Below are 27,511 nucleotides of genomic sequence, written 5' to 3' on the forward strand. Positions count from 1 at the left end.
ACTAAATACAACTTTAACAGCTTAAGCTTTTGGACTAATTGGTTCTTTTCACATGGTATCAAAGCTATTGCCTCTCGACAGGCTATTGCCTCTCGACAGGTCATGGGCATAGTTAGCAAAACGTGATTCGCCAAAAAAAAAACAGGACGGCAAAATTTGAGTTTAATACAGTACTGGTTAAAAAAAACGTAAACACTAGAAAATGAGTTGAGAATTTTGTCATTTACAAACTACGGTAGGGGCAAAATTGGAAAATTGGCCAAAAAGAGGTGTTTAAAACGCATTTTAAACGTGTTTAAAATGTTTGCCTAAAAAAACAGAGTTTTATTCGTTGTGCAAGTTTAAAACGCATTTTTTCTAAGAAAAAAGGAAAAAAGGAGTTTAAATCGGAGTTTTGCTAATTACGGTCATTGGTTCAAAACTCAAACCTCTTTTATATTAAAACTCCATCTCTCTCTCTCTCTCTCCCTCCATGGCCATCAATTATCGGAGATTTTATATGGCGTAAGTCTGTATAGTCCGGTATTTTTCCAAAAGTACTGTAAGCCTTAAACCATCCTATGATCCAAACCGTCCATTTAAAGGGCCACAACATAAATATGGTGTACCCTAAAAATCATTTCCATAGGATGTTCCTTTTTTTTTTTATAATTATAGCCGAAAGATTTATTCCATAGGATGATCCTAGCCCTACGTTCGCATATTATGAAAACTCACTCATGCTCTGTTTATTGAACGTATTTTTCTGTTTCCATTTTCGTCCCTTCACGTTTTGCCATGATCTTGGTCACAAGCGTTGTAGATAGAGCCCAGTGGAAACCCAACAACCAAACCTAATTTGTAGCTCACTCGGAACAAACGCCAACTACTACATAACTCCCTAAGTAGCCACACCATATCATCTCTTTTTTTTCAGTTTCGCACCGGAAAGGTAATCCGAGTAACGAGGCCCTGTTCGGTTAAGGTTATGACAACCGATTGTGAGTGCCAAACCTATTATTGGGCTTAAATTTGAGCCCAATAATAGGTTTGGCACTCACAATCGGTTGTCATAATCTCAAACAAACAGGGCCGAAGGAATGTGGAGAAAGTCTTCATTTTATCTTTTCCCAGAAGAATATCACATATGGGCTTCCCTTAAAGGTCATTTATACACTGCATTCTCTACCAAAAAGCCTGCAAACCCTTACAAACAACACGAATTTTATGAAAAATTTGACAGCCAGCTCTACAGAAACTATTGATGTCTTGTGTTTGAGCTACGTATCGTCACACCATGTAAAAATTTGGTATAGCCAAGGAAGCTGAGCTTCCCATCCGAATCTCTGATCCAATCATGGATGATGGAGTGAGAAGTAGGACCCAGGTTCATTTCCTGCATAGAGGGTTTGGTTTTATCATGTTCTTGGTACATAAGAAGGTAAATTTAACAAGGGCCCATCAATCCAGAGTGAGATTTACATACCCGTGCCAATTCCTCAACCGAGATGACTCGGTTTCCCTCCTGTTCAAAATGCTCGAAAGCTGTACTCGCAATCTGCTCCCACCCTTCGAGAGCCTCTAGTTGATAAGTGCTAATCGCAGCAGCGCAGAATTCTTCAAAATCTATCTTTTTATAAGAGAGCTGGTCCATCTAAATGATATATAAAGATGAGATGTCAGCAACAAATCATCTCCCTTCACATATTCAAGAACTCGTAGGAGAGATACGCTACGAGCCAGAATGTGTAAAAAATTTATGAGAATGGAAGGACAAGAAGGAAGCTTCTAATGGTCAAATCAAATATACGCTAGCATGAAGGAACCATGTCATAATATTGAAACTTTCCAGATAACAGGTTATAAATTGAAGGACGAGAAATAAACAGACATTAATTAACAATTCCAACAGGGATATTTACCGCGCGCACACACATATTGAACACAAGAAAATATTTGATATGATCACTGCCACTGTAATACACGCACATTAATGTTCATCATTATAAAGTTAGTTGCGGTGAGTTAGACGACGAGAAAGAGATGATAAACTAGTGGAATAGTTTCATAAATGTTTTCAAATTTATGAAGCTAATGAAGAATGCAACAAACTACGACAAAGTGCCTTCTACGAGACATATTGTAGAACCAGGTGAAGCAAGAAACCAAGCTCAAAAGGTTTTAGCTTCCATGATAGCTTCAATAACAATCTATCTCATTTATCTATGAGTCTCGAGCTACATCAATCAAGAAACCAACGAGATGACTAACGTAAATCTGCTGCCACACAACCATATGAGGGGGGTGAAAATTGTCAAATGTGCAGTTTCCAACAACTAGGGTATAGTACAAAGTCTACAAGACAGGGCCCAGCCAGATGATTCTTCAGTCTCGAGCCAGATCAAGCAAGAAACTAATGAGGCAACCAACGACAGTTTGGCGACCACCTCTCTCTCTCTCTCTCTCTCTCTCTCTCTCTCTCTCTCTCTCTCTCTCTCTCTCTCAACCTTTGCTGGCTGCATCTAGTCTTCGTCAAAGAATTCACAACATGTGTTATTAACTGGACAATTCTAAGTGTTTTTTTTATTTTAATTTTTGTGGAGACAATCAGATGCTTGGGCACTCCATGACACAAAATGACACTCCTAGACATGTGTCAGTGAAGGGTCTTGGTGATATACAAAAAAGTATTGTGTCAATACAGCAAAATAAAATGATTATTTCTTTAGATTTATTTTAATTAGTATTTTTCAATATTGTGCTTTTCTTTTCCATTTTCTTTTCCAGTTTATATTACTTTTGAATTTATCAATTGTTGTATGGAAGTGTCCACATGGCTTGAATTTCAAAGCTAGCAATGTGAAACACTTGATACACACACTGACACTTGGCACTAGTAGCACATGTCTAGGCAACATTGTTCATAAATACCTCAAGAGCTTCCCTATAAATGGTGAATAAATATTCAAAAAAATGAAGAGATCACCCAAAAAAAAAACCTTCTTCAAGATAGATGAAGACTGAACTAAAAAAGATTTAATTTGAAAGAATCTGTAAAAAGAAGATTTCCTCCATGAAAACAAAAAATTTCAACTTGGAGGATTTTGAAATAAGAACTTCGAGAAGGAATAGAGTCCAAATTACGAGAAGAAGAAAGAGAAAATAAACTTCTTCAAAAGAAAACAAGACAGCCCTAAAAAAAGATAACTTTGAAAGAGTCCCTGAAAAGAAGACTTATTAGATGAAAACAAAAAGGTTTCTACTTTGAAAATTTTGAAAGAACTTCAAGAAGAAAAAGAATCCAATTTACGAGAAGAAGAATCACCTCAAAAGAAATCATGAAGAGCTTCTTTCTTTTTTTTCTGACGACATAGGGTATCCCCACGCCATTTTAGGGCGGGACTAATCCCTATGGATGCACGCAGTCACCTGTAAACCACGTGCATCAGGTAACTCTAAGGGGACTCGAACTCGCGCCTATGGGGAGCAAACCCACGACGCTAGCCTATGAGCCAACCCCGTAAACCACATGCACACAATCATGAAGAGCTTTGCCAAGCATATTTAATCTTTGGATCATTTCCCCTTCCAAAACAACGTATGAAGCCGATAGAACTAAAAGTCGTGGCAGCAATAGATTTTCATCACAGTATATTTTTCATCAATTTCAAGCTGGCTGCAATTAATTTCAACCAATAGATTTTTCAACTTCTCTCAAATTTTATTTAAGAACCCTTTCTCTCATGCAAACAAAAGGTTTATACAGGGATAATTTTGAAAGAACTTCGAGAAGAAATAGAGTCCAATTTACGAGAAGAATCACCTCCAAAGTCACCTCCAAAGAAATCATGAATCGCTTTGCCAAGAATATTTAATTTTTGTATCAATTCTCCTTCCAAAACAAAACGTATGAAGCCGATAGAACTAAGTCATCGCAACAATAGATTTTCGACTTCGTGTACATGTTATCTAAGAATATTATTTCCAATCAACCTCAGTATATTCTTCATCAATTTCGAGATGGCTCCAATTAATTTCAATGAATAGATTTTCCAACTTACATTGTATTAGTAATACATACAATGTATATTAATACAATGTAAAACGAGGTGAAATGATCCACGTAGAAGAACCCAACTAGAACCAACGTAGGCCTTTGGATGCTCCGGTGAGAAGAGGCGACTCGTGCCAAATTGATGGACTAAAAAGAGGCAAGGGCAGACCAAAAACAACTTGGGTAGAAACATTGAGGAAAGCCTTGATAGCTAGGAACATAACAGAGAACATGACCTTGGATAGGATAGAATGGAAGAAAATGATCCACGTAGAAGAACCCAACTAGAACCAGGATTAGAGCCAGATAGATTCCTTTTACCTTCTTCATGATTTTTTTTCTAAAGGATTCATTTAGCCGACCCCATCTAGTTTGGGACAAAGGCTTTGTTGAGTTGAGCATTGTATTAAGTATACATCAGTGCTTAAAAATGCGGATGTGACGCGGAACGCGGCCAAGAATGCGGTTGACGCAGTTATAACTAGGGAGAGTCAAAGGAGTTTTTATTGACTCTGTAGGGCAAAACGAGAAATGCGGATGCGGTGCAATGCGAAACGCGGCCAAGAAAAATCCTTGTCGACTCGAGTGAGTTCCTTGTCGTGTCAACGAGTTTTTAAACACATGTATACATACCATCATAAATCACATTCTAATATATGAGAATTACTCTACTTGCTCGCACACGATTTTCCTCTCCTCCACTCCTCACCACCTCTTGATCAAGGTAAATTTTACATGGTGTCAAGACTGAATACATCAATGTTCTTCCAATATCTTCTATTTCTCTTTGCCTTTCACTCTTAAGTATTCTCATTCCAATGTTCTTCCAATATCTTCTATTTCTCTTTGCCTTTCACTCTTAAGTATTCTCATTTGATTCTTTTCCACGAGGACTCTTGTAATCTCAAAGGAACAACAACTTCCAAGGGGGATTCTCTTGTGGGGGGAAGAGTTTCTCTATCAAGAGCATTCTGCAAGAGAATTAAATTGTACTACTTATATGATATTATCCTTTATTAAGGGTATAATGATAAAGTACATTGCATTGGTATAAATAACATCGTAAATCACATTCTAACCAATGAGAATTACTCGCACACATACGATTTTCCTTTCCTTCTCCTCTCCTCACATCTTCACTGGTATCAGAGCAAGATTATCCTCAATAATGTTCTCTCAAAAAGTTTTACTTATAATTTTGGCATATTTACTTCAACTGCAAACTATGATTTGATAATTTTAATTGAGTCTATTTGTAATGTGTTGGTGAGTATCGTATGCGCGCTTGCCTGTTTCTCTATCAACTATTTTGTGTTACTACTTGAACCAAAATGTAGAAACAATTATTTTAACTAAATAAATTAATAAATTATCAAACAAAACTTTAATGCCATTCTTTAATAAAGTTATCTGATGTAGGACAATACCTAATTTAGGGAAAATCTTACACTCCTAGTGGGATTAAGACTTTAGGACAATTAAGGGCTTACGTGGAAAACTAAAAGAACACTTAACAACTTACCTAGGGCCGAATTAATTAATCTATGGGCAGCAGCAATAATGAGACTTAAATAACATAAATAATTGTAAAGATTGTAATTAAGCATGAACTAAACCTTATACAAATCAATCAAAGCGATAAGGATTCGTTAGATGAATTGATAATAGAAAGATTAGTCTGAAACTAGGCCTACGCATGCAACCAATTAAAGGAACTAAAAGCTAATGTAAGTACCGATGAAATAGATGTCACACAAGCATGAAAATAATAATATCCAATGAAGAAAAACAAAAAAAAATATCCAGCAGCAGTAAAAGGCTCAAAACGGTCCAATTTTGGGTTGTAGGGGTATTTTGGTAATTTGACAGATCTGGGATTTTGGTTTAATACTGCTGTCCAAATCTTAGGTTAAGGTTTAGAAGGTAAAAGAAAGGTTGATCTAGGGTTTAGGCTCTGATTTGATCGTAGGTTTAGGCTATGGAACTTTTAAAAATGGTTTCGGGCTTGAAAATGGTGCAAATTTCCAATAAAGCTCAAAAATGGTTTAAAGTTAGGGTTCTTGGGTGTTTAGGCTGAGGTTTAATCATAAAAACAATCCCTCAAAATCTCATGACAAGATCTTAGAGAACAAGGGAGATCTATGGATTTTGGGTTTTCTAGTTTTAGGGTTCAAGAACAAAGAAAATAGAAATCTGATTTCCTAACCTTGTTTGTGTTGATTTGATTGAAGAAATATAAGATAATAGAAGATAATAGATGAGAGAAGAATGGCTCCAAGCCACCAAGATGAGAAGAGAAGAAGAAGTCCAAGCCACAATAGCTCTCCCAAAAAAATTCTCAATTCTATTTAATATTCCAAAGTCTCTTACATTGCTTTCATAAGATGTATTTATAAGAAAAGAAACCGTAGAAGATAACCTAAACTTAAAAACTAATCTCAACCATTCATCTAATCTAAAGCAAAGCTAAATAAAGATAAAAACTTACCTAAAATAGTAATCATGTCATAAACCTATACCACTTCTTAAAAAACTCATAACTTGCTCAAAACACATCCAAATCATGTGATCTTGGGCCTGTTAAATAGGTAATTGAAAAACCTTTCTAATAATACCAAAAACACGCCAGACGGATGAGATTTGATGCCTAAAAAGTAGACTACAATTAAAATGACGAAAATAAAAAGTAAATAATAAAAAACAACTAAAAGAAAAATATCAACATAGAGTGGATGTCATGTGGCACATGTGGCATGGCACATGTGGTATATGTAGCATGTGTGAACGTCCATCTCTCATGCAAAAATCAGTCCTTCTCCTTCCCACGATTCTTTCTTCGCTTGTAAACTTTGAACCCTCCTCCTTCGTTGATGTCCCCATCATCATCATTCAAAAAGTAAAGAAACGAAAGGTCAAACACTAACATAATTGCACAAGTACTAATAGGTCCAGCTGCCATTAAAAAAAAATAACAGGCCCAAGGGTAAAAAGCACTCAAATGTATAAAAAAAAGAGTAAAACAAACATGATTTTCCTACACACAAATATCAAGGTCATTTTTTCTTAAATAGAAAACGTAAAAGAAAGATGATTATTAAAATTCTAAAAACTAATGAAATGCAAAAGACGATTATTAAAAATCTAAAAATCCATGAAATGCAAAAGAAATCATCTAAAACATGTAGAGCTAACTATGTAACAAAAAAATAGCATATGTTAAATAAAATAACACCCACGTAAATAACACTCAAATCATATAAAATCTCATCCCAAAGATCCATATCCAACTAACCAAATGCATGGTTTTAATGTGTTGCAACTAATCTATAAAAAAAATCGAAATGGGGATTTTATCACAAGTAGAAAAATCCCAAAATTTCATGAATCAAACTTTGAACCCTTCTTTTGAGTAGGTAAGCTGGGATTGGACCTCCGACCTCAGGGTTGAAGAATACTCTTTTACCAATTGAGCTAGAGACTCAACCCTGGTTTAATTAGGGGTACAGCTCGGGTCGGGTTGGGTCAGGTCGGGTTGAGGCCAACCCGACCCGACCCGAGGATCCAATTTTTCCAACCCGAACCCAACCCGACCCAACTCGAGGAACCCATTTTTCCAACCCGACGGTTTTTAAGCTTAAAATATAAAAAATTATAAAAAATTCCGGGTTTCACTCGGGTCGGGTTGCCAACCCCTCAACCTGTACCCGACCCGGGTTGGGAAAAGTCAGCCCGAACCCGAACTCAACCGGCCCGACCTTTTCTCGGGTTGAACCCGACCCAAGTTGCACCCCTAGGTTTGATCCTTTTATTTGCACTCAAACTTGCTTTTCGTGGTTGAATCTTGTAGGCCTATGTTGATTTAGACCATACAACCCTAAATCAAGCAAGAAATCTTTTGAAATAGCAAAAGGAAAGTGAAAAATGAGGTTCGGTGTATTCACATGAACACGAAACGATATACACCTCGTTTCGGCCCTATATCAACCTACACACCTGAGTGTGTAGGGCTCTATGTTGTACCACAATGCATTAATACATATTCACATCGACCGATCTTTTGAACCATGGAGTGAAATAGGACCAACTATCCTTTTAAAGTGAAGATGGACTCAAAAAGGCCTTTGACTTTCAAGAAACAAATGTATGAATTGCAAAGTAGCGCTCTGGACTGAGTTATGTGTGTTGGTTGTGGTCACACCGAAATGCTTCCTTGTCCTTGTTGATCAGCATCGGATGATTTTGGCATAGTCCCATCAAAGTTTTGGTTATATGATCATGGAATGCCTAAGGCCACCCATGCTCTTGTGTTTGCGAGCTCACGTCCACTCATCATACTAGAGCATCTCGGTAGCAAACCAGAGAATTGATAGAAAGATGAGATGATTGGCAGGGAAAGCCCTGATGACTGTGTAGGCACCCATCATCACATAACGACCAGCTTGAGGATGTAGCATAACAAAAGCTGACTTGCAAGGTTTTAAATTTCAGTTTCAGTTTCGGTTTTGATCACCACAGAAACAGAAAGGTTTCGGTTGAAATTTTTGGTTGAAATAATGTAAAATCATAGAAATGCAAATGATAGAATCATTTTTTTTTAAATGATGGCCAATTTTATTGAAAAAAGCGACCGAGGTGGTCAAGATACAAAGCAAAAAACATAGAGAAGAAAAACAAGACAAGGGAGAGAAAGAGAGAGCTAAGGGGGAAGAGAATAAAAAAGAGCTAGAGATTCCTTTGAGACTCCCTCTCCCGCTAGACGGTCCGCCACTTGGTTGGCGGAGCGAAGAACATGATGAAAGGACAAAGAATACCGAGCCATCCAATGAAATATTTCGTCAAAAAAGTAATCAAAGCGCCACGGTGGTTTTTGAGATTTCTTGAGCCATCTTATGACATTCAAAGAGTCTCCTACTAGAAATTCTCGACAGTCTCTAGCCAATAACTTCAATTCTTGATGGACCGCTCTCACTTTGACCTTCGTAGCATCAGAAATTCCAATGGGGCCATCGAAAGCCCAACGCACCTCTCCTACACTATTCCTTAGGACCCCACCTATGCCGGCCGAGCCCGGGTTACCGAAGCTAGAGCCAACAAAATTGAATTTAGCAAAGTCCGATGACGGGGGGACCCATTCTTGGATCGGATTCAGCCTCAAGACCACCGACCCACAAACCACTCTCCACCCTGCCCAGAGGTCATAAGCAGTGACAAACCTAAAAGATGGAAGAGTCTTCACCCATCAATAATAGTTTAATAACATAGAACAACCAGTGACATGCACTGTCACACATGTCTGATAATTCAGTACAAACCACATTTCACGTGTAATTCATATAAATATATATATATATATATATATATATATATATATATAGTACATACACAACATTTCACATGCAATTCATATAAATATAATTATGTAACACGCATTGATATAGCATATTACTAATGCACTTCGATTTTGGTTTCAGGGTACATTTCGATTTCGGTATCATTTAGGTGGGGAGGAAAATGGAAACATTTCATCCGTTTCATGTGGTATTGGTGAAAATCTAAAACCATGCTGATTCGTCCTCTCAAGAGGAAGTTATTATGATGATGCTTGCCTTGTCAAAGTACAGCAAGAGAAAAGGCACTCAGAATGATACCAGTTGCTCTTATTTTCTCTCAACAGCAATGGAAAATTCATTATTTTGGTGAATTTTGTTCAAATTTGTCTTTTATATTAAAAAAACTATTTTAAGAGACATAGACAAAAGGGTGGAGAGGCTTAAAGAGGAAATGAAGGTATCGGCCCCTATATTTTAACATATTATATACCTATATATTTGAGGAAAGACTTGATAGCTAGGAACATAACAGAGAACTTGACCTTGGATAGGATAGAATGGAAGAAAATGATCCACGTAGAAGAACCCAACCAGAACCAGGATTAGAGCCGGGTAGATTCCTTTTACCTTCTTCATGAATTTTTTCTAAAGGATTCATTTAGCCGACCCCAACTAAGCTCACCAACAGTTTCCTCATATATATATATATATATATATATATATATATATATATATATATATATATATATATATATATATATATATATATATATTTCTCCCAAAAATAAATTGAATAAAGTATTCCACTAAATGATATCTACATCGTAATTAAAACATTCATTACTCATATCCACACTCACAATGCATCGTCGGATACTCTTTGTACTCCTTTCTTTTAAGATGTATGGCTAAACTCTCTTTTTTTTTAATGGTATGGCTACAGACTTAATAATTATGAATATCATATACCATAGTGTGGAAAATGGAAAAGAAAATATGAAATAAGATAATGTTTTTTATGAGAAGAGGTAAGTGGTCAACATATTAGAAAGGGCGAGATTAGATGCCGCACCGCATTCAAAATGTCAGGAACCCTAGACTCCTTCATCGCATCAGTTGCATTTTGCATCAGAGCCTGCAAAATTTTCACCAAATTTTACATTGAAAAAACTCAAAGCAAGTAGTCAATAGATTAAAGCAAAAGTCATCGAAAGAAGTATCAACTAACCATTCGAAAGTTCTCGAGGGAGACCCGTCCATCTTTATGTGGCTCCAACAGCTTAAACTGAGACCTAAGGTAAAGGACCTCATCCTCGGTTAAAGCTTTTGAAAGAGCCTGTGATAATGCAGCAAAGTAAGCTTTGGAAAGTCAAATAACTAGCACTTGCAAAAAAGATATTCTATGTAACAAATAAGTGACAATAACATAGGTAACTTTCTATGACTACAAGTTACTAAACAAGGTTCCAGTAATATGTTTTTTTTTTTTTTTGGAGAAAGCGTATGATAGGGTTCCCAGGAGTGTTCTGTGGTGGGTCCTTGAAAGGAAAAAAGTGCCTACTAAATATGTTGATGTGATTAAGGATATGTCCAATGGAGCAGTAACTAGTGTCAGAACCACGGATGGCACGTCTAGTGAGTTTCCAATTACAATAGGATTGCACTAAGGATCAGCTCTAAGCCCTTATCTTTTTACGCTAGTTATGGATAAGCTTACGGAGGGTATCCAGGATGAGGTGCCATGGTGTATGTTATTTGGAGACGACATAGTATTAATAGACGAAACCAAAGCAGGACTAAATGCTAAGTTAGAGTTATGGAGAACTACTTCGGAATCCAAAGGTTTTAGACTGAGTAGGACTAGAACAGAATATATGGAATGCAACTTTATTTATGTAAGGAGGCGAAACGAGGATGTAGTAAATATGACTGGACAGGAGGTACCTAAGAGGGATATCTTTCGTTATCTTGGTTCAATTCTACATAAGGAAGGATATATTGAAGAGGATGTTAACAATAGAATAAGAGCAGGTCGGTTGAAGTGGACGCTTGCTTCAAGAGTTCTGTGCGACCGTAAAATCCCTACCAAGTTGAAGGGAAAGTTTTATAAGACAGTTGTGAGGCCAGCCATGCTGTACGGCTCAGAATGTTGAGCCACCAAGAAGCAGCATGTGCATAAGATGAGTGTAGAGGAGATGCGAATGCTTAGATGGATGCGCGGCCACACAAGGTTAGATAGAATTAAAATGAAGACATACATAAAAAGGGGGGTGGCACCAATTGAGGAGAAGATGAGAGAGCACCGCTTAAGATGGTTTGGACATATACAACGTAGGCCTTTGGATGCCCCGGTGAGAAGCGGCGGCTCATGCCAAATTGATGGAGTAAAAAGAGGTAGGCGCAGACCGAAAACAACTTGGGTAGAAGCAGTGAGGAAAGACATGATAGCTAGGAACATACCGAAGAACATGACCTAGGATAGGATAGAATGGAAGAAAATGATCCACGTAGAAGAACCCAACTAAAGCTAGGATTAGAGCCGAGTAGATTCCTTCTTTTTTTCTTTTTCTTTTTTGAAATGGCAACATGACATATATTGAAAAAAGAACCGAGATGGTCCTTAATTATTACAAACATAGAGAGAAAGAAAGCATACAAAATCAAGGCTGGAGGAAGTCAAACCATTCTAACCCAACCGAGACAAACCCTCCCTAGCTAGGGAATCTGCTTCACCATTAGCAGACCTCCGTACATGCTTAAAAACAATAGAAGAACCACGAATTAGATCTGAAATCTCGTCAAAAAAGGAAAGAAATCTCCACGGCGGAGCCACAACTCCCGAAAGCCAACTAATAACATTTGAAAAGTCGCCTTCCACAACAACCTTGTCATAAAATTCACTATCCAAATGCTTGATACCATGGCAAGCCGCCCTCACCTCCGCTTCATTTGAATCACTTATTCCGATAGGCCCAGAATACGCCCATAAAACCTCTCCCAAGGAATCTCTACACAAGCCTCCAATTCCAGCCGCACCTGGATTGCCTAAACAAGAACAATCAAAATTCAATTTCATCGAATCTGCAGGAGGGGCTTCCCAATGTTGAATAATTTGAACTTTGCACTCCCCTTCATTGCAAATAATTTGCCAACCTTCCCAAAGATCAAATGCCGATACAAATCTAAAGAGGGGAAGACTTGTAGCCCAAAGAATTGAAACAACTATAACCCTTACATAAAGCCAATAAGGAGATTTAGCCACCCCCTCAAACACCCTGGAATTCCTCTCTTTCCAAATGACCCACCAAGTGGCCAAAAGACAAATCTTCCATAGAACCTTTCCTTTCTTTTTCCACGGACACAACTCCCGGCTCTCAATCAAATCTGGAATAGATCTAGGGAACACCTAGCAAACTCCAAAGCGCAATAGAATAAGACCGCAAACCTCTCTTGAAACCTTACAATGAATAAACAAATGATCAATGGACTCTCCGTCAAATCTACACAAAGGACAATGATCCACCAACCACATTCCTCTCTTTCTTAGGAATTCAATAGTCTGGATATGCCCACAACTAACAGCCCAACCAAAGAAGCTCACCCTAGGAGGACAATGGAATTTCCATCTCTTTTCCACTAGTTTCGGTAGATTCCTTCTTCATGAAATTTTTCTAAAGGATTCATTTAGCCGACCCCAACTAGTTTGGGACAAAGGCTTTGTTGAGTTGAGTTGAGAATGGAAAGTTTTTAGTCATCTAGCCCTCCCCAGACCCCGCAATGGCGGGAGCCTCGTGCACTGGGCCACCCAAAGTTTCTAGTCATATGTTTAGATCAACTAGACCAACAGAATATCTGTTAAAATGCTTAAACTGTTGATATGACAAGATAAATCTGGAAATTTTCATAGATTGAGTGCATATTAAAACAATAACTCATAAACTTCCTGCAATATATGGGTTTACTTGGAAAGACATTGTGACATACAAACCTAACGCATGTTATAGTTAAATCTAAAAGAAAAAGAAATTGACAGGTTGTATTAGTATCCACAAACCATAATGAGGAGTAGAGAGTATTTAACCTTTAATGTTGCACGCTTGAAAGGTGTGGCACGAAGGTATGACTTGACTAGCCTATAGATTAAAATATCTAAAGGGACTGGGCAATGCTTGTCTCGCAACCATGGGTGACCTGCCACAGGAGTGTGTTAGTCCTTCAACGTGCCACATCCAAAATGTTCTACACAGCATATAACCAAAGAAAGATATCCTAAATGTCCAACATCTAATAACTTTCAAACAAAAATGGAAGTAATAACATGTAATCTTTTACTAATGATTTGTTGATTCAATCAATACATCTCAGTTGATACTGTAACCAACAACTTACTCAGAGCTTGTGCAGCCGTCATTCTTTTCCTGTAGTCCTTATTCAAAAGCCTTTTAACAAAGTCTTTGGCTTCTGGAGATACAGCGGGCCAAGGTGAATCATCAAAATTAGGATCAGCTCTTAGCACAGCACGAAAAATCCCGGATTCTGTCCGTGCCCAGAAGGGTCTGCTTCCACATAACAAGATATATGTTATAACACCGACACTCCAAATATCTGCTTCCATACTGTATGATCTATGGAGGACTTCTGGTGCGACATAGTATGCGCTGCCAACAATATCATTCAGTCTTTCATCTGCATGATAAAGATGATAGAAAATTCTGATTCCTGATTTCGGCAATCCAAACACACCCTATGGGACCTGACTTTTTAATCCTATATTTCAAACACACCCTATGGGATCCGACTTATTAATCCTATAGGTGAAAAAATCTGAGTTTTTAACACTAGGTGTAAAATTCTATCAACATAAACTTGCAAAAACTTATTGGCGTAACAATTGGACTTTTAATCCTGTTACCGTAAAAATCAGACTTAATCCTATTGTTGTAAAAATATGACCTTTTATCCTATTGGTGTAAAAATCTTACTTTTTAATCCTACTGGCACAAAAATCCGACTTTTTAATCCTACTGGCAAAAAAATCCGACTTTTTAATCCTATTGGAATAAAAATATGATATTTTTACTTCTATTGGAGTAAAAATCCAACTTTTTAATCCTATTGGTGAAAAAATCACGACCTTTTATCCCTATTGGGGTAAAAAAATGACTTTTTAATCCTATTCGAGAAAAAATCCCACTTTTTAATCATATTGTCATAAAAATACGACCTTTTTTATCCCTATCAGCGCAAAAATCCGACTTTTAAATCCTGTGTAAAAATCGTAAGGGTAGTAATATCTTTGTAACGGGAAGACCCTCGGCGTTTGCATTTCAATCAACAAGTTGACAACAAGTGGTCATTTGACATTATAGTGAAAACAGTAGGACTTCTATATTTACTTAAAGAAGAGGTGGTTATTTAAGAATTCTCCATACGATAGATGGTCTTTTGTAAAAATTAAAAACCCCAAACAAAAAATATAAAATGACAACCTCTCAAGAAGAACTATAACAAGATCAAGGAGTTCAAACTGATTTTCTGCATAGTTTGTATGGCGTCAAGATATTCAATAATGTGAATAATCCACTAAGAGCTAAGGACCCAGGGAACAAAACAGCAAAAATGAACTGCTACCTGGTCTGATAAAGTCAGAAAGACCAAAGTCAATAAGCTTCATGGGTGCATCTTCATCTCTAGTTGTAAAGAGAAAATTCTGTTAAAAGGCGTAGACAAATGGAGCAACAGTTAAGACTAGTATTTGAGAACGACATAACTCCTTGAATGAGTCCAAGTAGGTAAAAAAAAAATGCCCAAGTACCACTACCAAGGAAAATCATTTACACTTGGATCAGTCCAAGATCCAGACCTCTGGTTTTAAATCGCGATGCACAACGCCTTGAAGATGACAAAAGGCAACCACACTTAAAGTTTGCACAATGATAGCTTTTGCATCTTCCTCTGTGTATCTTCCACCTCTACAACAAAGGCACCGCATACAATGACATCGAATGAAATTCTCGCTTAATTTAACAACCGACATAATAATCTCTACACATGTAGGGCAAAACAACAAATACAGCATGAAATGCATATTTACCTGGATAAAATTCGATCTAACAGCTCTCCACCTTCACACAGTCTGATAGGGAAGAAAAACATTTAGTAAATTCAGAAATTTCAATGAGATTATATAACGTTGCCAAAGATCAAGCTCATAAAGTCATAATCATCAAATTGACCCACAACTTTTATTCCATTTTATAGGGTAAATGGTTTATGGAAAGATGATGATTTAATTAGGAATGATATTATCAAAGCAATCTGAGTGAAAAGGACGTTGATGCTGAACAGCAGAGTCACCTGCTGCCACAACAGTAGCTTTATTGCAGGCCCCAATACTGCCATTTCTTTCATGTTTTTTTTATTTTTATTTTCTATTTACGCGACCACACGCCCCACCCCCCCCCCCACCCCGCGCGCGAAGGGGGGGTGGGGGAGGGGAGTGGGTTAATTTTGAAACTTAAAGGGGAAAAGAATGACATGCTTTCAGACACCAAATCTCCTCCATTTTCGGCTTTCTTGCTGGCCAAAATGAAAATCCAAACTTTAAGGGGAACTTCATAAGAAGAAAAGAAAAGAGAGAAGCTCTGAGATGTAAAGGCCTTGAAAAAAAGAGAGGAGAATATATGTGTGGGGGTGTGATTGTCTGTGTAAGACAGAGGGAGAGGCGGTGGAGGAATTTATAGAGGGGCGTTGGTGGGCATTTCAAAGGAAGAATACATGAGACATCTATTTATTATATTATTTTATAATTATTGACAAATTAGCGGGGGGAAGCGGGGAATCTATGGAGGGGCCCTGGAAGAAACAGTCAGGCATCGGTCTGTAAGCATTTCTGACTTTAAGGCAGAAGATTGATTCTGACTGCATCACTATCAGTATAATACACAATTCTCAGGAGTACTGCATTTTGAGACTGAAAAGGAAGACTACAAGGCAGAAGACTGATACGAAGAGGACTGATCCTGTCTGCATCATTATCACCATAATACACAATTCTCAGGAGTACTTGTGTTCCACTACATCAATTAATTCTCGGTTTTTTTCTACCACCTGCCAGCTAGGGAGTGCAACTCAGGCCGAAGTTCGATCAGGTTGAGGCCAACACAAACCCACCCTGAGGGACCAATTGTCCAACCCTAACCCGACTATCAACCTGAGTCAACCTGACCAAACCCGTCAATAATAATCTCAACCCAAAACCCACGTTAGGTCAGGTTGAGTCGGGTTGATGCTGTTAAAGTATGAAAGATTAAATAACGCTTTCTCCAACAGCTTAAGCTTTTGGAGAAACTGGTTATTTCAAATGGTATCAGAGCCCATGTCCTGGGTTCAAATTTCACAACTCCCTATTATTAAAAAGTCCACATGAAATGGCCAGCCCAAAAAGAGGGGCCACATGTAGCCCAACCCTAAAAAGAGGGGCCACACATGAGGGGGAGTGTTAAAGCATAAAAGATTAAATAACGCCTTCTCCAACAGCTTAAGCTTTTGGAGTAACTGGTTGTTTCACAGATGCTATTGCGATTGTGAAATGGAGGAGAGCTTGAAGAGGAAGACGGCCCAATTACAGGTGTAGAGCCACTAAATCACTACTTCGTATCTCAACCTACTTCTACTCACAGAAAAACCCCAGATTAATGCAAATAAATAAAATCTCCATGAAACAAAAATTCCAAATAATTGAAGAACTATAATATTGCAAGATTTTCAATAAATGATTGTATTTTAAGAAAGGGCATAAAACCCTCACACTTGAAACATAAAATAAAATAAAATAAAAACTAATTGAAAATACCAATAATAACAGAAAAAGGAAAAATAAAATCAATTCCTTCCCTACATAGAGTTACCTTGCTCTTTATTGGTGATGTTGCGAGAGTGCCATTTCTATGGTTTGAAAAAACTGAGCGAGGAGCATTTTCTGGTATCCGTTGTTCAGAGACCTAGTCTTGATTGTCTCTTCGTGATGCCTAGCCTTGCAAAGGTAACCTTTATTGTCTCTTCGAGATGCCTAGCCATGCAAAGGTAACTTTTATTGTCTCTACATGTCATATAGAGCAATGAGCTCCACAAATGCAGAGAGACAGAGAGGTGAGCCAAAAAGAGGTCGAGAGGGAGTGGTCTTCGACGAGCAGAGAAAGAGATGACCGGGAGGAGAAGTTTCGTAGGGCTAATCAGCGGAGAAGAAGAGACCAAAGAGGATATTTCTTCAAGGAAGATGACGAAATTTTGATCGCTAGTGAAATAGATCTACAAGGAACAATGGTCTCGAAGAAGAGAGGGTAACAGGGGAGATGGAGCCATGGAGGTCAAGACTCAAGCGTGGCGAGTAGAGGAGAGAGAAGGTCAAAGGGGGAGATGAAGGTCAAGAGGCAAGCGGCTAGAGGGATGAGAAGCCAAGATCGAGACAGGAGGATAACGATTAGGGTTACAATGCTGATAAGAGTTTTAGGCTTTAAATGAAGTTTAGCCTTTTATGTTACATGCATTCCGTATGGTATATTTGATATTCTGTATTTGGTAAAGCGCCTATCGTTAGTGCTAATGTGAAATTTTCATTTTTTTAGAATTTATGGTTGGGTTCGGTTCATGTCCAGGTCGGGTTGCCCAGGAACCCAACCCTAACACAACACGAAATCATTTTGGCCCAACCCGATTTGCAAGATATCAAACCCAACCCGTGTGTTTTGGGGCTGAACTTGATGGGTTCCGGTTAAACCCGACCCGAGTTGCACCCCTACTACCAGCTCAATGAAGACCAAACAGAAACGTGATCTCATTGATGCCGCATCCGGGATTTCAAAAGGGGAAGCCGAGAAGATAAAACTGATATGGGAGAGAGCTAAGGTTTCGGAATGATTTTAAATTTCAATGAGAAAGCTTCTGTTTCATGGAGGGTTTCACGAAGAAGAACATAAAGTGTTTCTTTTTTAAAAAGGATAAAATAACAAAATCTCACCATAGGCATTGTTTTGAAAGTCATATGATTTATGATTCAAATCAAATCTTATGGCTTTTGATTTGAATCCCATGATTGAATCTAATTTGTATGAATCTTAAGAATTTTGATAGAATCATACGATTTGAACGTAATCCGTACAATTTTTTTATATTGGTAATCTGTAATCCGTACAATTTATAAGATTAATACGATTCATGTGATTTATCCTAAGTTTTGTATAAATAAAAATAGGGTTTTCATTCAAAATGCCCTGTATTGCTTCCCCAACAATCGCCTCCTCTGTAATCTGATCGTGCATGACATCTAGCTCATCTGCCTCCAACGTCACATCATACACAAATCGTTGGGAGATGGAGTGTCCCTGTCCAACGGGTCTACCCTCTCCTCGCATCAGCATTATCTCCTTCCAATGTTACCCCCACAATCGAAAGAAAATAGGGCTTTCATTCAAAAATAGGGTTTGAATGGGAAATGTATGATTAATATGTGACAAGTCTGTTAACAAACTATTCGTATTATGATATTGAATAACAAATAATGTTAGTTTCGATTTAAATTAATGGATTTGACATTTTATTATTGGGAAATGATATCAGCAAAACCATGTTTTGATAATTGCAATAACCCATCTTGACTTTTATTATTTAAAGAGCTGTCAAGGGCTAATACAGTTCGCAAAAAGCTCTTACAAACCCATTAGAAAGGAAAAGACAAGCTGTGTTTGCTCACTTATTAAAGCATGGCTGATCTGATATCATTTCCCTTTATTATTGCCTCTAATTTGTTTATAATTTATTAATTTATTTATAATTTTTCTTATAATGTGTGTGTGTGTGTGTGTGTGTGTGTGTGTGTGTAAATTTGAATGAAACTTACAATGTACGATACGATCTATGATTCGATTCTGATTTTCAAAACATTGACTATAGATGATGGGTGCATCCAGTAGGTTTTGGTTTACTTACAAAAGTAGATAGGTTTTAGAAAATGCTACTATGGAGTGGATTTTAGCAAATATTTTAAATTTAATTACATTTTGATCATTTTCCTTTGTATAGCTGAGCAAGAAATTTTGCTGGCATGTAAGCGATAGTGCCAATATGTGGTACTTCTTAAATTTTGCTCAATCGGATAATTCTGAAATAAAAACAGCAAATCATGGAACAAGTCTTAATGTGATTAGATGCAGTCTAAACATTCAAGATAAACAAGGAATCAACTACCAAATCAGACTGCATTCAAGATAAACAAGGAATCAACTTCCAAATCAGACTGCATTCAAGATAAACAAGGAATCAACTTCCAAATCAGACTGCATATACAAGCAAGCATAAGATTTAGAGCAATGATTTTGATCATGATTTACATAATCAAACAGAAAAGAAAGAAGAAAAAAAAGTGCCTTCATAGTACAGGCAAATTTATCAATGGCCAAGCAATATCAACCATACTAAGTCCGAAGAAACACATACTCCATGATTATGTAGACATTATTCGCATCCTCACATGCATCATAAAATTTGATCAGATTTTTATGCCCAGATAAAGCTTTCAAGATTTTCACCTCCCTACGAACATCTTCAATTGATATTGCTGTTGTCATCTGCCAAATAAAGCCCATTTAGTACCAAATTGAACATATTAACATTGAAAATCGAAAACAGTGAAGGTGGTCCATAGCTTACAGAGATATAGTCTCATGTTAGTGAACCCTTGAAACATAAAAAGCAGGAAAACAACTGTTGAAAAAGAAAGAGTAGTAGAGAATTCAAATAGTTATATCTGCAGAGGATATTAAGGCCTAAGCATAAGCCCGCTCATCTTATGTAATAATAGTTGAATTATAGATTTAAGGTATATGGGTATTATACTTAATAATACGTGAACTTTATAAAAAATTCTTATAATTTAATGCACAACAATTTTCGAATGAACCCATACATGGCTGTATTTTTTATTTATACCGAAATTATAAGATCTTCCTCTTATATTGAACTCGTTGTCATTACCGCCGACAAACAACTCTTTTTTCTAGATGAATAAGAACCATGAAAAAATGTTTCATTTGTCTATCAAGAAAAAAACATGATAGTTTATTCAAAGAGAGTGAAAGAGAGAAGAACGAAACAGACAGCCAGAGAGAGAGAAAAAAAACATGATAGTTTATTCAAAGAGAGTGAAAGAGAGAAGAACGAAACAGACAGCCAGAGAGAGATAGAGAGAAGGGGGGGAAGATAAATGGAAGGAGTAAATGCAAAGATGAAATGCTAACAAGAAAAAAACATAAAAGTGAATTCGAAGAGGGTGATAATAGAAGACTGGCATATCCTCCTCTGCCAATTCCATAAGTGGATAGCTTCTCATGAGTATAGTTCAGCAAACAATACGGCTGACAAACTAGCAAAAGACGCTGCAAGTAACAAATTCAGGAAAAATGTTGGTTATGTAAATGTATGGATGGACCAGCCTCCTAACTTAATCTCTCCTTACATTTTGATGGACAGTTGACCCTTCTATAGGCCTAGAGGCCATTTTGTTTAATCGATGATCTTTTTCACCAAATGGCAAATCCAATGTTAGGCATCTTTTTACTTGAGATCAATACTACAAACCACATAGATGCTCTTTCTTGTACATAATATGTGTCAATTTCTCTACATATAATTGATAAATACCCCCACCATTAAGAATTTTCTAGGCAGTGGCATCCATTAAAACAGAGTATTAGAGTTTCAATCCAAATAAGAACAACTTTTGGGTAATGGCTAGAATGAGAGAGTACTGTTCAACAAACCTCATGAAACAACCAAAATTGGTTTCTCTTACCTTACCATCATACTCAGCTCATTTGATTTACTTGAAACTACTCCTCCAGGGATTCATCAGCCTTTTCATCTCAAGCTATCTAGGATCCAACCATGAGGAAAGCCCGGTTTGAAATATTATCCTACCATTTTGATAATCATCTCGTTCGAAAGACCATATACCCTACAAGTGCAACATTTATCTAAAACTGTGTTACCTGGTTCATCAGTTGACTTGTTTTGGTTCAAGATTGTGGTTTGGAAGTCCTATATGAACTTGGTTTTCTAGGGGTAGACTTCTACAATCCACTTAACTGGTTACTCAAATTTATTAGAGCAAACACAGAGCTTGGATGATTTACCATTCAAAAAAAACACAGAACTTGGATTTGTGTATATATAAGGGAGAGGGTGCTGATTGATTATTTTTTTTTTAAGAGAAGGATTAGGGACCATTGATCCTTAAAATTCTCCAATCTATATGCAGACATAGAGGGAAATGATAAGAGTTCCTAACCTCTCTTTGTTTCCAAATTTTCAGGAACCATATTGCAAATGGGTTCCTTGCAAATGGGTTCAAAATTTGGTTTACAACAAGTGAAATAGGAAACCATGATATAAAATATATTCCCCTCATCCATTCTAATCTTAAGACAGCCGAGATCCATAGTTGCCTTGGGACTGCTGCTAACTAAAATCAATGCTTCAAATAGCATATCTGTTAGGTCACAAAGAAAGCCAGGCTTTAAAGATTTTTCCTGGAAACACTCCATGATTTAGGATTCAATGCTTCAAATAGCATATCTGTTAGGTCACAAAGAAACCCAGGCCTCAATCTTTCAAAAAAAAAAAAAAAAACAAAGAAAGAAACTCAGGCTTTATAGTCTTAGAAACTCTCCATGATTTAGGATTCAAGGGATGCCACACATCCCGAAGTTGTTCAAATTATCCAATCTTAGAAATAACATTTGTCGACAGAGACAAATATAAGAATTATTCATTTTAAAATCAGAAAAAGAAAACCTAGTATCCATCTAGGGTGGAAACCAAATTCCTAGTGGCACTTGGTGATATGCTCCTCCTTGAGGAATAGACGTCTTGAACATAATTTCAAGCAAAAGAGCATTTGCCCCAACTACACAATTTGGTCCAAACACTACATGCCTATTGTTGGGAGACCAAAAGGTGATATTCTTAGGAACACATACTACACGTTAAGAGAGTAAATTGTGGATGATATGCCCACAACATTTCAAATAGAATAGGTAATACAGCTAATGGAAACTATGACGAGGACGAGAAGAATCAGGCAACGAGGAGTTAGCGAAGGCACTCACACATTAGGTCGATCAATCAAGATCTGAGACATAAACATAAATATAAATTGACAATTTTCAAAAAGTTTCAATATGATTTTTGGTATCCCAAGCATCATTAGATGGTTCCAGCTACATGAAATTATATGGTGTCACAGTGACTATTTTTCCAAGGAAAATTACAGGAGGCAAAATTGCAAGTGGGTCCACCACTTTGGCAACCAAAACCATTCAACTGCTTGGCCCTACAATGGATGGGGCATATGCCAAAATTTCTCCTGCATCGGAGAATTATAGCACTCATTTGTTGAGAATTTTGTAGCATTGTTTTTTTTTTTAAAACTTCCTGAACCATTTATTCTACAACCTACAGTATGAATGGTAAGATCATCCAATGAAGATGTTTTGGACCAGCAGATGAATGGTTTGAATCACTGAAAAGTGGTCCCACCATTATTGTTTTTGGAAACATAGGTCAGAAACCATATAATTCCTCTCTAGCCAAAAATTTCAACTGATGCTTTTAGCCAATAAAACTCGAAGGCCTGAAAAATTAGCAAGATGGCGTGGTTGATAAAGTATATACTAAGAGCATGTTGGAGTAAAGTAAATAAGCAGGCATGAATTTTATTTTTTTTATAAAATAGTAGCTACAAATTGATCAACAAGATTGAGTATATGGGTAATGTTATAATACAGGCAGGTTGATTTCCTAAGAACCAGTGTTTCCACACTGTTAGGTTAAAAGGAACCCAACTTGCACAACAGCTAGAAATAGGGGTGTAAACGAGCCGAGCCGAGCCAAGCTTGGCCAATATCGGCTCGGTTCGTTAAGCTCAAAAGCCAGGCTCAGGCTCGGCTCGGCTCGGGCTCAGGCTCGGGCTCGGCTCGGCTCGGCCAGGCTCGCGAGCCTTATCGAGCTCGAATTATTTTAATTTTAAACCCCTCATTTTCCCTGGACAGCCCTATCTAGTGTTTTTTTACTACTCTTTTTACACTAGGGGGGTGGTCCAAGTAACAAATGGGGTTCCAAAAAAGAAGTGACATATTTTGCCTCCCCCTTTCACTCCCTAGACAACCCTTTTAGTATATATATTTAAACATATTAAATTCTTAACGAGCCTTAACGAGCCGCTCGTTAAGGATTCGGGCCGAGCTCGAGCGAGCTTCCGAGCCCGAGCCAAAATTGACACCCTTAGCTAGAAAGGTAATCAAGGTGCTTCTGACATTGCCCAAATGATCAAGAACTATAATTAACAATACACAGAATTAAAGCAACTATATCAACAAACTCGGTTGCAAAAAATCAGATCTTCCGCAATGTTGACCATTACCTCTGACACCTTCATGAAGCTAACAGATATTTGGGTCCCAAACTACTAATTTGATTCTAAATAGAGTATGCGATCATAAACCTAACAGACATAACACCGCACCTTAGCTTTAGAGATGATCTTAACAGCAACAGACTGACCCTTGATCTCCCCCTTTCGGGCTCGGGCTAAACACGTATGACCAAAATGCCCTCGCCCAACCTCCTTCCCCAATTCATACTTAGCCGCAAAATTCTTCCCATATCCAAAACTCTTATCAAGAGGCCGCTCCGCCTCACTACCGTCCTCCGGAATCGGACCCTCCTTGGGCTTTGCCGGACCCTGCCGCTTGGCAAGCGAAGCCTTGATGTGCTTCGCCGGAGAAGGAGGCGGAAAAGGTCGCCGGAAAAATCTCCGAGGCGTCGACCTTGCCGGAGAAGGCGGGACTCCGGCAGGGAGAGGGCTCGTGCCGTGAGGGTAAGGGCTCGGCCACGTGCTGTTGGAGGTTGAGTGAATCGGAGTATTCTTCACGGATGGGATGTTAACGGCGTCTGACGGAGTCTGACGGCGATCTCCCTCATCTTCTACTACCGAAATGTTCTTGCCGTAGCAGAGCCCCATCGCTCGCTACGACTTTTTGTGGATCGAGATCGGACCGTCAATCAAGAAGCATCGGAGATCGTAGGGTTCTTAGAAGGAGGAGAGAAAGAAAGGGGATCTGAAGCGAGATGAAAGTTAAAAGCAGGGAATAATTGAAATGGAGTCAGAGAAAGAGAGAGCATCAGGCTAGAAACCAAAAGAGAAGTTGAGAAAGACAAGAAAATTTTAAAAAAAATGGATTCTGAAAACAGAATAGAAGATTTGATGAATCTGAAAATCTTGAAATTTGCGAATGTGAAGGGAGAGAGAAGAAAGCTTTTTTGAGAGAGAGAACATTCAGTTGTTTGACTGCAAGTTCAGCCCATCGCTATTGGTCCCACCTTGATCCAATAATCCTAGCCCTTCGATCTATAACGTAATGTTTGGATTAGAAAGAGAAGTTGAACCCATCGTTATTGCAAAGTGTTCTATGGGCCCCACTGGATCAACGATCGAACGCATCTACATTCACGTGTTCCATGTTCACAAAAGATTGATCATGAATTTAGAGTCTCTCTGTGATTCCCTAGCCGTACGATCCTCACTTGAAACATGACCAGCAACGGCCCACATACAACGGTCGAGATTTGTGCCAATTGGACGGACCCACTTCCCGTATCAATGAATGCGTATCACGTGGTTGCGTTGATGGCGAACCGTGACTTTAGTATTTTTTTTTTTATTAACAATAAAAAAACTGAGGGAGTCTAGACTCACGCCCTTGCAAAGAGCGAGAGTAATTAGTGGAATTATACTAGTGGGGGCGCCCTTTGCGCCCTTTTTTGTAAGGGCGCTTGTGAATCTAGCATTCCTCAAATAAAATTATCTTCTCGCTAAATTATTGAGTTAATTCTTCTAAAAAATATTGGAAAACCATAAGGATGCCTGCGATTTTTCAAATGCAACCAAGACAGTGAAGGATGGTGGGAACCAATTAATTATTGAACTTTTTTGTTATTGTAATATCAGATATTTCGCTACTTAGCAAAGATTTTTATAGAAAGAAAGTGCAAAATGAGAACCCATAAAAAGCTCATAAAAATAAGATGACAAGGCGATAGAGAAAAGACAATGACGGCATGTTTGGCTACCATGAATTGCTTTTTCATGATAAATCGGTTTCTCCAAGTTGAGATGAGGGTGAAGTGTGGGGAATTTAACCAGGTAGAACTCACCCCTAAAAGCTAGCCGATAAGGGGAGGATGCCCGAATCCTTTTAAGCCCATCCACATCCCCTCACTTATCCGATGTGGGATTAATTGCTTTCACGTGTAACCGATTTTCCCCGAGGGATTTTCCGTTCTCAGAGGCACACCAGAGTTACCACGCCCTAGCTCTGATACCACTCGTAGGGAATCTAATTACTGGGTAGAACTCACCCCTAAAAGCTAGCTGTTAAGGGGAGGGTGCCCGAATCCTTTTAAGCCCCTCCACATCCCCTCACTTGTCCAATGTGGGATTATTTGCTTTCACTTGGAACCCCCAAAATGAAGTAGCTAAAAATCAGGAAACAAAGTACCGGACACTAGTGTCTCGGGTGATGAGGAGGGGCTAAAAATCCGAAAACAAAAAAACTCTACTCAAAATCTGATCATTTGTTTCCTAATTTTTTGCCATTCCTCATCACCGGAGACACTAGTTTCTGGTATTTTGTTTACTGATTTTTATCCACTCCATCCTAATCTCCACTTGGAGACATTGATTTATCATGAATACCATTTCATGGTAGCAAAAACATGACCTCAGTTTAAAATTATGTTCAGATAGAGAGCCATCTTCCACCAGTCATGGCCCACAGTAAATGCATGTGCACTCACATGATCATATCCGTTGATTTGGTGATCCACTAAAACTCTGCCACTTTTTGAGGGTCCCTTTTTCGACCCAAGTGAGACTAGGTGGGACCCAACTTCATATCGGACAGGTTTAAAAGGCTTAATCTAACGTGTTACAATTCTGGTGCTTTTGGCATATTGGTTTAGATCCTAAGTAGTTTAATGGCCTAGCATAACCTGTTCTATTAGTGCTAGGGCCTTTTGGACTTTGGAGTGTTGGTTAGGTACCTAGCATTTGGTATAAGAACAAACACCATGTTTTGTGTTCAAGTCAAAGAAAAATGGAGTGGACTTTGACAAATTTGACATCTTATGCCTATTTCCTGATTCTCAAGCAACATACGGCTTGGATTTGCCCTGAATGAGAAGAGTTGAAGAAAACCGAATGATCTGCTTCTTGATCATGGGTGAAAGTTCACCACAAAGATGTATTTGAAATTTAATTATTCAATTCCCCATTGGGTATCAAAATTATTTGCATCTCATGCACCAATGTCTTAATTATTAAACAAGGATGGAACTTCTGGTCAAATTACAAAGGAACTAGAATTTCCATGACAGCAGCTTGAAAGCCAATTTCCCAATAAAAAAAAGGGTTAAAAATAACCACTTCATTTTCCTAACAACACTTAGGTTGGGCCGATATCATATTGATTAAAATAAAGAAGGAAATTTGGAAAAGGATTGTTGTAAAGGTTTTCAAGTAATATGCCATTAGAATATGATAAAGATGGCCGTGCTTTCTACATATAAAATTATTCTAATATAAATAAAGGAAATTGATATTTCCGCTCCCCTTTTAGACCAATCCACTCCAACTTGGAGTGGATTGGGAGCGGAAATATCAACTCCCCTATGCTTTGGATATTTCCACTCAACTTTTAGACCAATCCACTCCACCTTAGACCAATCCACTCCAAGTTGGAGTGGATTAGTCTAAAAGTGGAGCGGAAATATCAGCTCCCCAAATAAAATGGTTAGAAGAAGAAGTAGGAGTGTCAATGAGCAGACGGATTCAAACATTACTGGACAAGATTTGGGCACAGTAACTGATCCGAGCTTTGTCCATTGGATCTATATAGTATATCCTACGGTCCAAAATTATTTCGGATCATGACCCAATCTTAATCACCACTTGAATTGATGATCCAAACTATTAATGAACGAGTAGAGGTGACCGGTAGGTGGAAGTTAATTAGGTTTTTCTCTTCATCATTAT

The 27,511-nt window shown here is 38.0% G+C and overlaps 1 protein-coding gene across 2 annotated transcripts; it reads right to left on the minus strand.

The window, feature by feature from the left end:
* Positions 1-1,082: 1,082 nt before the first annotated feature.
* On the minus strand, positions 1,083-24,728 carry LOC143888049 (CDPK-related kinase 3-like). 2 transcript variants are annotated; one of them, XM_077392335.1, is made up of 11 exons: positions 23,942-24,727; positions 19,858-19,988; positions 15,458-15,499; positions 15,227-15,335; positions 14,995-15,073; positions 13,753-14,049; positions 13,445-13,554; positions 10,592-10,699; positions 10,436-10,498; positions 1,466-1,633; positions 1,083-1,375 (listed from the first exon to the last, which is right to left on the minus strand). In XM_077392335.1, the coding sequence occupies exons 1-11, from the start codon at positions 24,437-24,439 to the stop codon at positions 1,238-1,240; spliced, it is 1,743 nt and encodes a 580-aa protein (XP_077248450.1). In that variant the 5' UTR covers positions 24,440-24,727; the 3' UTR covers positions 1,083-1,237. The 2 variants fall into 2 exon arrangements, with proteins under 2 accessions (XP_077248450.1, XP_077248451.1); XM_077392336.1 differs by lacking the exons at positions 10,436-10,498; positions 10,592-10,699 and having other exon boundaries at positions 23,942-24,728.
* Positions 24,729-27,511: the final 2,783 nt, after the last annotated feature.

This window comes from Tasmannia lanceolata, unplaced genomic scaffold (assembly GCF_043159265.1).
Source record: "Tasmannia lanceolata isolate RefF3 unplaced genomic scaffold, GAP_Taslan_0.1 ptg000012l, whole genome shotgun sequence".
Taxonomy (NCBI): domain Eukaryota; kingdom Viridiplantae; phylum Streptophyta; class Magnoliopsida; order Canellales; family Winteraceae; genus Tasmannia; species Tasmannia lanceolata.